An 11,551-nucleotide genomic window follows, 5' to 3' on the forward strand; every position below is an offset into this window, starting at 1 on the left:
TCAGGTTTCCCAAACTGTAAGCTGTGTCCCACTGGTAATACTCAAGTTAGTTGGCACAGGGATGCACATATATTTAAACTTAGTAGTCATTAATTTTCATCTATATTAACAACAACAAAAAGGACATGGAGCGCATGGATTCTGCTGTCTCATAATGAGGATAAAACAGTGTTTAAGTTTGAAAAAGCGAGGCATTTAAAGAAAACATCAAGTAAATAATATTACTTGGCACTGGAAGTTGGCAACAATTGAGAAAATGGCATGTAGATGGATGAAAATAGGGAAATATTGTTCTGTGAGAAAAAGGAAGGGAAGGACATTATTTCTGCTCAAGGTTAAGGCTGGGGTCCCCATTCCAGGGGGAGGAAGCAGCACCCCCTGCTCAGTTTCCTCCTGCCCCCGGGTGGGTCCGTGTTGTCAGTCACTCATTCCCCAGGGTGGTCACCCTGACCCCAGCCCCTCGGAGCCTGGGGTGCGGCTCGGTCAGAGCCAGGCCCTTCGGGTCCCCAGAGGGCTGGTCCCCTGGGGGATGCTGTACCTTAATGACGTCCTCATCCGCAGACCTGCACTCCACCGACTCCGACACGTCCACCACAGAACCATCCTCCTGGACACCCACGACCTTGACAGGAACCGAAACAGCCTTTCCAGTGAGAATGGCCGTGTTCAGAATCTCCGTGTCCTACACAGGGGAGAAGAGGGCATGTCAGCAAGCAGGCTCAGCCCAGGAGCAGTGGGCAGGGGGACTGACCAAGTTGCCTCGGTGCTTTTTCTGCAACGGAAAACACTGCCTGTCCTGCAGGCGCGCCTCACACCCAGCACTCACGCTCTTTCAATAGCTGCCCAGCCTTGGCTCAAGGTCCATGGGGTAGGCGGCTGCCTTTTTGCAGAGCTTATTAGCATGATGAACAGAGTCTTCATTTTAGTTTCCAATTAAAAAAGACAACAGCACAAATAAGAGGACTGGTCACAGAATATGGCCCTCTGTCCTCCTGAGCTGACCAGCACCACCCCCCAAGCCCCCAAGTACNGCTTTTTCTCTTCAGAAGACCCTCCAGGTCATGAAAGGACATACCACAGGCTGGAAGGAGGTATTTTTCAATCACTTCACTGATAAAGGATTTGTAACCAGAAGAACTCTTCAAACTCAATAACTAAAAGCAAACAACCAAATTTTTAAAATGGGCAAAAGATCTGCACTGCTGCTTCACCAAAGGTGTGTAGATGTGAAATAGCCTGTGAAAAGACGCTCCAAATCATTAATGTGTAGGGGAATGCGAGTTAAAACCAAATGGCATGCTTGTACATACCTAATACAATGGCTGAAATTAAATCACACCAAGAGTTGATAGGACATGAAGATACTAGACTCTCAAAACCTGTCCACTATACATTCTTAAATACAATGTAATGTAATGTAATTAATATAACATAACATAAATAATATAATATGAATATAAGATGGTGCAGCCCCTTTAGAAAACAGCTTAACAGTTTCTTAAAAAGATAAATACACACGTACCATATGAGTCCACTTTTCTACTCCTAGAAAAATGAAAGCCCATATCCAGGCAGAAACCTATATAACTGTTCAAACCAGCAACAATTGTAATAGCCCCAAATTAGGAGCAGCCCAAATGTCCATCGACTGATGGATAAACTGTGGCTTGTCCCTACAATGGAATACGGCGCATCGATACAAACTATGAACTACTGGTCTATCAAGTTCATTACGCTGGGTGGAAGAAACCAGACAAAATCACACTTTCTATGATCCCATTTATATAAAACTCCAGAAAACGAAAATTGATCTTCAGGGACAGAGATAAGCGTTTGCCTGGGGGTGAGTGGCAAGGGACAGGAGAGAGGGATTACAAGTGGGCGTGAAGAAAGTTTGGGACTTAAGATACGTTTATTATCTTGACTTTGGGGTTGCACCACTTGGTACATCAAACCTGTCGACTTTAAATAGGTGCGATGCGCTGTGTCAGTTACGCCTCTATGAAGCTGTGAAGGAGGGAGATTGTAGGGTGTGAGAGCGGCCTGAATTCTCCCAGGTAGGGGAACCAGCTCACTTCTGACGTGTGCTTCAATGATGTGAGGTGCTTCGGGAAACCCAGTGAATTTGAACATGAAGCTGACATGTTCTGCCCATAAGAGCTGCATGGCAGGCGTTTAACTGGGAACCAGGCACCNCAGTGGCTGCTCAGCTCGGGCTGGACTCGAACCGCTGTTGCTCAGAGCTCAAACTCTTGAGCGAGCTCTTAACCAACTGAGCCACTCGGCCGGCCCTTATTATTTTGACTATATATCTCAGGGTGAAAGATCAAAATATCTGGAAACACGTATTGAATTTTACTTAGGTTTATTTTCCACCGCAGTACGGGTTAGCAATTCCAAAAATACTTTAGTGAATTTTAGGGTTGAGCAAATAATATACGTTGAATAATGAGAACCCGGCTTCTCTCACTGCTAGAGAAGTTAGCCTCAAAACAGAAAGCGAGTGTGAATTCCACAGCCATAAGTCGGAATTGGAGGGACCGTCAGGGACTCGGGAGAGGGTGAGCGGGTGAGCGTACACGTGTTTATTATGTGTGTGTGAGTGTGAGTGTGTAAATGTGGGCATGTACAACATGGTCCCTTGTTCTGTCAGCTGAAAGGGCTTGAACACGAACAATGACACCTTTCCCAATCAGCACAGCTAGATCCAGGTTTCCGCTCTAAATAGCATTCTCCAAGGAAAGGGCTCAGAGCTACTTGGAGAAATGGCGGTTTCTAGGGCCCAGGCACAGGAAGGCCAAGACAAGGAGCTACAATGTGTCATAAGCCAGAAGGTAACATAGTGCTGGGATAACTGTGCAGAGGACACAGGAGCCTCCACTGGCCAATCAGGACACAGGAGCCTCCACTGGCCAATCAGGACACAGGAGCCTCCACTGGCCAATCAGGACACAGGAGCCTCCACTGGCCGATCCCGGACAATTTTACAGCCTATAAATAATTACATGTAGACAAGGAATCATTGATCCATACAGTTTATCTACTGTAGGTAGTGTAGATAGTCTCATGCACCACACACAGAATCTACTATATATATTGCGTATGTGGCATCTATGATGAGCTCTGAGTCCACACTGACATAAACAAGCTAACAGGGGAGAAAGGAAACCATCCTTTGGGTAGAATTCAAACGAATAAATGCAAAAGAGAATGATGAAATTAGCATACCACCATCTGGCAACCGCCACTTATTACTATAACTATTTCAGACAATAATCATTACAGAAGCTACTAGTGGCTAGATGTATGATAAGAAACAAGATATTTGTACAATGTCAATGTATCTCTGTGCAAGAGACTTATCAATTTCGAAGAGAAAAACAGTAACTTTACGGTATCGAAACCTAGCATACATCACGTTATCCATGTGATGAAAGATAATGTCACTAGTAATAGAATAAATAGATACCATACATCCTGAAAAAGGATGTAATATCACTTTTGAAGGGCCTCCCCCCAAAACAAGTGAGTCTAATAATGAGAAAACATCAGACAACCCCAAATTATGGGCGGGGCACCCTCAAAATAACTGGCCTGTACATTTCAAATACATCCCAGTCCGAAAGAGCAAGGCTGAGAAAATCCCAGATTAAAATGATTAAGAGACGAAACAAATGTATGCATAATTCTGGATTGTTAGCGGGACAACAGATGAAATGTGAATAAGGTTTGGGGATGAGATAATTCTTTGTTATCAATATTGATTTCCTGATTTTGATAAGTTCACTCTACCTAGGCAAGCGTTTTGAGGAAATTCTCACTGAAGCATTTACCGATAGAAGATCACCATGTGTGTAACTCACTCTCAAACATTTCATAAAAATAGGACTAATGTGTGTTTGTGTAGAGAGGAAAATGTTAACATTTGGGGAATTCTGATGAAGGAATTTGGGAAACGCATTTATTCGGGCTCATAGGAAATTTTAAAATAATAGGGAGAATCAAAAGAACAAAAATAAAGACAAATCAATGACTAAATCCATAAAGATATAGGATGTGGTAAGTGCCCAGCCAACATAATTTATGGCAACTAACTTTTGCTAAACACTTAGAAGAGTGCCAGGCGCTGTGCTAAGGGGTTTCCGTGTATTATCTGTTAATAATCATGCATATTTATAATCATATACAGTATAAGGTATATTAACATCTAATAACAAAAATAGCACCAAAGAGCAGTGCTCGGACATCAACTACTTGATAAGTATTAACTGGTCTTATTAATATCTCATTTAATCTCAAACATCTCTATTGAAGGATGACTACTTTCATCCTCATTTTGCAGATGAGGGAGCCGAGGCTGACCAGAATTCCCTAATTTGGCCGGAATACCACATCTGCTCACAAACCCCCAGGACGTGACCATCAGCTGTGAGACAGCGAGGCCCCCTCCCAGCCTTGGCGGCTGTGTGCGCGTCCTCCTCTGAGCTTCTCACCTGTGAAATGCAGCCAACAACCCATTTCTTTGCCTAACTAGAAACTTTAAGGATAAACGATAGATTTGTAGAGGCTTTGATTTTAAAAACTGCAAAAAAAAAAAAAGTGTTAGAAGCATGAAGCTAGTTTTAGTGGCAATAACCAAGTAGCGCCAAAGCCCTCAGCCATGACCAGGCGGAGTTTGGGACTGTTCCACTCTGGCCCCTGCCCCAGCCTGTGGGGTCCTGGATCCCAGTCCTGAGGCGCTGGCACAGGATGTGAGTCTCTGAGTCCTGCTCTGGCCCTACTGACCCCCCAGACACCCGCACTTCTGATTTCCAGGGCCGCGAGACACACATCAACTTCCCTCGGAGATAAGCAAGGACCCCGGCTCCGACTCACTCAAAGCATGGCTATCAGTCCCACGGTGTGTGTTATGTAACTGAAATCAGCCCCACGCCCCTCTCTTGGTGGCTATTTTTGGATTCTGATCATAATTTATTATCCACAAAGTAGGAAATGGTTTCAAAACTCAGTTCTTTATGCCTCCCTGTGTGACACTGAAGAAAGTTACTTCCAACAGGACAGCACTCGGCGTCAACAGCGTGTATCTCTGAAAGTGCAGTCCAGATGCCTCCTGGTTGTGGCTTTGCAGGGAAGAGCATGGGCTGGGCGGAGCTTCGACCGGCCATCACCAGCGCACAGGTGAGCTCATTCACCTGGTCACTCGGAGGTAAGGGGGTAAATGCTCCTTAACAGACATGCTTAGGGGTCATATACAAGGACAGGCTCATCTCCACTGCCAAGAGCATGTAAGTGGCTGAGTCCCTACCCCTCTCTGCACTGATGCAGGTTCCACAGGGGGTGGGGACAAAACCGATTAAAGCCATGAGACCATAAACAAACTCCATGAGACAAAGGACCATGGTTTGTTTGTTTGTTTGTTTGTTTGTTTGTTTGTTTGTTTCCATTGCCTCCTGCACTGCCTGGAGTTCAGGAAGACATCAAATGCACTGAGGTCAGCCAACAGTGAAGGACGGAGTCAGACAGAGCTAGAGGAGAGACGGACACACAGGTTTAAGGACAACAGAGAAAAACCGACAGAACGAGAGAGAAGACAAGAAAACACAGTTTTAAAAAGAGCTAGACAGGCGGAAACAGAGTGCGTTGAGGCAGAGAGAAAGAGAACATTGAAGGTGAGATGGAGGGAGAGAGAGAGAGAGATTGAGATTGAGAGAGAGAGAGAGAGAGAGTCAGGGAGACACAGAGAATGCACGTGAGATGAAAGTCTGGCCTGGTTCCTGGGTGTTCTGCCCCTGCGTGTCCACCAACTCAGGTGGGTCCTGTTGACTCACACATCCCAGCTCCAACACTGAATAATAATTCAATGTGTTTCCTCTACTTTAATTATTTGCGCCCCCTTAATTATAACTGTAAATAATGTTTCTTTGTTGTCTGGGGAGACAAGCAAAAAAAAAAAACCAATCTTCTCATCCAACTTGAGCTAAATTAAAATTTAACACAACTTCCGGTTGACAAGGACCGGCAAGCTAACGACATCTGTTCAATTAAAATTTAAACCAGGCCTGACGGCACTAGTGAGCAACATGTTCCTGGGGAAAAGCTTAGCGCTATTGAAACCTAAGCCCGCAGCCATGACTTGATTTTAATGTGAATAAACCCTCCTGTATGGTTACTGTGCACTGGCTGGTGCCTTGGTGACCATGACGAGTCCCCCGAGAGCCTGGGCTGGGGGCTCCCACAGATTCCCAGTCCCTGTCAGACCCCACATATGGATGGAGAGGAGAGAGGGGGATAAGGAAGAGGGAGATGGAGGGGAGAGAGGGAGAGAGGGAGGTGGGAGAGAGAGAGGGAGGGAGAGGAAGGACTAGTGGTCCGAAAGAGAGAGAAGGAAAGAGACAGAGAGTGAGAGAGACAAGGAGACGTATAGAGAAAGACAAACTGGGCACGACAAACTGAGAAAATGGCAGAGGGATGTGGACAAACGGAGGGCGGCAAACACAGAAAGACAGAGAGCGGGGGAGTCGGGGACATAAAGGCAGACTGTGCCTGGCAGGAAGAAAAAGACCAAGGCGGCGAGGACAAGAAAGCCTCAGCTTCGCCTGACCCCCAGTAGGTGCTCGTAAAGCTTCGTTACTGGTTCCATTACTCCCACCTCCTTTTTTTTTTTCATGGCCAACCTCCATTCAGCCTTCAAGGCTCCCCTGAGGTGTTGCCTCCTGGGTGAAGCCTTCACAGGACCTTTCCCGCCCATCAGAATTGACCACTTCTCCCAATGTGTGCCCACAGCACTTTATAGGTGCCGCCTCCCGGCGCCGTGTCATGGTTCCCACGGCCGACTCCTGAATGTGCTTTTGTGGGTACTGCTGAACGCCCGGCGTTTAGCACAAGCGTGGTGATAGATACTAAGGGCGTTGGAACAGGTGAATAAATACCAATATGCTAGAGGGCTCTCATGGTCTCCACAGGGGACTGTGAAGTGCAGGTGGCCTGGGGAGACGGGGAGGGGCTAATGTGGGAAGTCACGGTGCTCAGAAAGACAAACCCCAGTCGTCTCCCAGGCCCTCTAGCCCCAAGCTTATCAGGTTCCCCTCAAGAATGAAAACCCCCCTCGGAAGAGTTGGTCTACGTCAGAAACCTTCTGGAGAGGTCTGTCCATCAAGAAAACAAGGCTGTGTGTCCTCCTAGGAAAACCTGACCACAAACAACGCGTTTTTCACTCCAAGTCTCTTAGACTTCCTGTCTGAGGAAAAGCTGAGAAAGAAGGTAGCAAGACGCAGAACCCTGTGAAAAGTACATCCTATGCTCTAGTTTTTCCACGTTGAACCTGCGAAGAGGAAACGTGTGCTGCCGAGGAGAGACGCTATTGTTCCCATCTAATAAACTATTCACCACCTTTCCCCTAATATACTTAAGTATTAACGTTATAAGTATATAGAATGAGCCATTGACAAGATCATCATCACTCAAAGTAACTCAGCTGTGTTGCCCCCAGCATTTGTGAGTGGTGTTTCAGGAGTCGAAGTAATGAAATGCTGGCTGCAAAGCTGTTTGTGTCCTCACAGCTGTATTACATGAAATCCAAGTGCATCCTTTCTTTGCTTGAACCTTGAAGCGCGCAGGTTTCTAGGGCCGCCACCACGGATTCCCACAAACGGATGCCTCACAACCGCAGGAATTTATTCTTTCACACACCTAGCAGTCAGAAGTCTGAAGTCAAGGTATCGCAGGCCACAGTCCCTCCAAAAGTTTGGGGGGAAGGGGGAGGGTCCTTTCTTGCCTCCCCCCACTCCTGGTGGCCCAGGCGGTCCGCGGCTTGTGGCCGCATCACTCCACCGTCTGCTTGTGTCTCCACAGGGCCTTCTGCTCTCTGTCTGTGCATCTCAACCCCCTCTCCTTTTTCTCAGGACACCAGTCAGTGGACTTAGGACCCACCCTCCATCCAGGGTGATCTCTTCTTGAGATCCTTGACCTAATTACATGTGCAAAGGCCNGTCCTATTCGCCCGGCCTGGGGCTGAGCCTCACAAGGTCCCAGTCGGAGGTGACTCAACAATCAAACCCCTTCCCAACCAGGGAGGTGACACAAACAAAGCAGGTGGGTCTGCTGCAAATGACAGAAAAGTGGGAGACTGATGTGAACTCGAAAGAGCCACCCCAAACTGCGCTCAAAGGGGACAACTGCTATAAGGGACAGGTGCCACTCACCTGAGCCCACTACAGCCATGCAGGAATGCTGGGGCTGTGTCAGAGATCTGGTGACTTTGCAAGAGAACAGGAAGTCCAGAATTTGGGTGAAATCAACTAAGTTTTGAACGTCGGTATCTAAGTATATGTACTTTAAAGTACTGTTCTGGCTGAACAGAGCATGTCTGGGGGTCTGTACTCACCTCAAGGCCAGTCATTTCACAACCTCTGGCCTACGGCTGTCCTGATATATAGGACTTGGTACCAGTGCAACCAGACGGACATGTTTTATTTTGTTTTGTTTTGTTTTCCCCTACAATATATCAAACTTCGAGGTCTGTATCGTGGCCTCATTAGCATCATGCTTTTCAATCCTTATTAAAATGCTTCCTCGTTTCCCCACAGCCTCTACCAGAAATAAAAACCAGGTTTGTCTCACTTGCCACTGCAAATCACAGTAGTTGCTCAGGGGAGGTCTGTCCTGACAAGGAATCTGGGCTCTAGCAGGAAGGGAATACGGGGATTGACTAGTAATGTCTGCCCAGGCACAAGCTAGGAAGTGGGGTCCTAGCACGAGTTTTATTTACTCTGTGTTACTGATATCACATTGATGACACCAGGATTCTTTTGCCCCAGGTGCTTGAGCAAAACCCCTTCAGAGCTGGAATCAGAGCTGGGAAACCCTGCAAGATTCTCAAGATCGTTCTTGTCACTCAAAGAGCCTGCCGAGAAAGACCTGCCACCCCAGCAGTGGCCTCCGGACACACAGCCGGTCCCAGCCAGGGGCCGGCTCCTGCTCTCGCACAACTGTGCTCATAGGAAAAGAAGCCAGAACGTGAGCCAAATAGTTAATAAATGCTCGACACGAAGGTTGTNAATCTCTCACTACATTGAGGAAACCAGAGGGGTGATTTCTCCATTTTTATAATAAACTCAAATTGTAAAACAAGCAATTGTCCACTGCCTGAACCTCCTCACCTGTAAGTAGGAATTGTCGCACCAGGCACCCACAGGCGCTGGACCATCATAAAGCTTCATTTTTGCTTTCAGAGAATCAACCCAGAAAACGACGCTTGGCCATTTGCAAGAGAGAGAGGAGCTGGTCCCCAGTGATGTCGACGGCGCACCTTCTCTAAAACGTGCGACTGGCTGGGACACAAGGTGGAAACTGACTGAAGATCTGAGACTGCTGATTCCTAACACCTGCACGGGTGGGGGTACCAAACAGTGTGGGCGGCGGGGTGCATGGTGGCTCTGTCGCCTCATCGGCAGAGGGACAAGAATATTTATGGCCACTTGGGAGCAATGTCCTCCAGGTTTGCTGCCCCCACACATAAACTCCTCTAAGCTCATTTTAAAAGGGGAGGGGAGCCCCAGACAGGCAGCTTTGGATCATTGATTGGAGCTAATCCTATTCCTATCCAAAGAAAAAAAATCTATGCCTTTACTTGATACTTCTATTAAGGAGTTGTTGTTCATGTTGGGAAGACAGGAGAAGCATGACTGAAGCAGACGGTTACTGAACCCAGTAATTCAGGTAGTGCGGTGTTCACTGATGCCCAGAACCAGAGTTCATTGAATTTCTATGTTTATATGTCATGGTGCATTTTGGAAATTATTTTTGAAGAGTCATCGAAACCCCAAAGAGAGAGAGGGGACAGGGTGACTTATTATTTCAGGAAGAAGGACACTGGCTATGCCCAGACATCTATGATCATATAAAAACTGGTCCCAAATCTGCTCTGATCTCTTTCACCCTGGGGAACTTGACCTCTGACCCCTCTCTCACTTGGTTCTTCAGGCAGAGGCCGAGCCCACCTCCAGCTCCAGAAATGCATCCTGAGACCATGGCCTACAGCCAATCATCATCAGGCATTCCTCCGACTCCAGCGATTGGTTGAAGGACTGGTACATGACCCCAGTTTGTCCAATCAGATTGGGCTTTCTGTCAGTTGAGAACAGCAGCCTCCTGGCTGATGCAAAGCCTTTGCAGACTCTGCCCGCCTCCTTTCCATGTGCCTGTGACTCGGAACTGACTTCCTCACGTTGTGGTTGACGACTTGGCAGGGCTGGAATCGATCTTAGGACTGGCTGCCCCCAAGTCATTTTCAGTGGCTTCTCACAAATGGAGCCAAGCACACGCTCCCATCTCTTATCTAATTTGCAGGTAGACTTGAACACAATTTAATAAGTATGGGGGCGAAATCCAGTTACTGCCTAATTTAGAGAGGAATAGTCATTCAGGGTGTCGGTCTCAATTAGAGACCAGCTAACACCCCTGTGCATACCAGAGCCAGAGCCACCACAGCCGTGTGCTCAATGGGCTGTAACCAATTTTCTCCCCTAATTACACCTGACACTCTCCCTAACCCTTCCCGAAAGTAACTGTGACTTCGTTTCCACAGCACATCGTGCCATTCACACCACTTTTACATCAAGAGATTCACAGCTTCCCTGAGATAAGCAGGCGAGAGAGGACCACGCCCATTACAGGAGGAAACTGAGGCTGCCCAAGGTCTCAGCTGGTTATGGCATCTTTCCAGGGCAAGATCTACGTATTCTATTTTTTAGGGAAATACGTCTACTAGGGCGTTATGACTCATTTAATAAGGGGCTGCACTTGGTGTTCAGCCTGCCCCTAGCATGGCGCTGTGTACAGGGTAGACTGGGGTCACTCTTGACCTTGAATCCTGTGCCTTCCACGCCCTGAGGGACATGGGTCAATGACTTCTTTCCTCAAAGACCCAATTTATTGAATTTCCGCCTACTTGTTCTACCTATACCAAGGGAGAAGTGTTTAAACCTCCGACCACTATTGCGGATTTGTTTGTTTCTCCTTTCAGCTATGTAAAACTTCGCTTCATGTATTTTGAAGCTTTGCTATTGAGTGCTCACAGCCTCCAAGGGGGCCCCCAGTGTGAGGGCTGGGCTCCATGACCGCAGCAGGGTGACACAGGTAAAGGCTATGGACAGGGATCTCATGGGCACGGTAGAAATAGCCCATCACCCTGCCTTCCCCTGGGACTTCGGCCCGCCATGTGCCCCAAGGGGAAATTCCTCATTGTGAGAGGAACGACTCTTTCAGTTATAGAAGATAGAGTTATCGAAGAAATAGTTGCCCGAGGAAGTGTTGACACAACCCCAGTTCAAGAGGCTATAGATATGCAGTCAGAGGAGCTTAATGCAAGTGAACTTCATACCCTAAATCAGAAAAGTGGCTGTAACCAAGAGATCAAAGATGTCCCAGGGGAAATGACTCCAGCCAAGTAGCTTCCCGTTAAAGAAATTCTTGGAGATGCCTTCCCAACACTGAAAGGGCAATGGATAAAATGTCAGAAGCTGAGTCAACATTTAGAGTGTGACAACCTGCC

At 47.2% G+C, this 11,551-nt stretch overlaps 2 protein-coding genes across 2 annotated transcripts in view; both read right to left on the reverse strand.

Annotated features, from left to right (window-relative positions):
- Positions 1-677, reverse strand: part of TMEM132B (transmembrane protein 132B) — a 35,245-nt gene extending 34,568 nt beyond the window's left edge. The window contains 1 exon segment of the mRNA XM_019649027.1: positions 539-677. The gene's annotated coding sequence lies outside the window, so the exon portion shown is untranslated.
- LOC109386029 (transmembrane protein 132B-like) overlaps positions 422-11,551 on the reverse strand; it is a 291,749-nt gene continuing 280,619 nt past the window's right edge. Inside the window, exon 5 of the mRNA XM_019648876.1 lies at positions 422-682. Coding sequence (XP_019504421.1) covers positions 422-682 — 261 coding nt within the window. The remainder of the gene's footprint in view (positions 683-11,551) is intronic.

Source organism: Hipposideros armiger, unplaced genomic scaffold (genome assembly GCF_001890085.2).
Source record: "Hipposideros armiger isolate ML-2016 unplaced genomic scaffold, ASM189008v1 scaffold_128, whole genome shotgun sequence".
Lineage (NCBI taxonomy): Eukaryota > Metazoa > Chordata > Mammalia > Chiroptera > Hipposideridae > Hipposideros > Hipposideros armiger.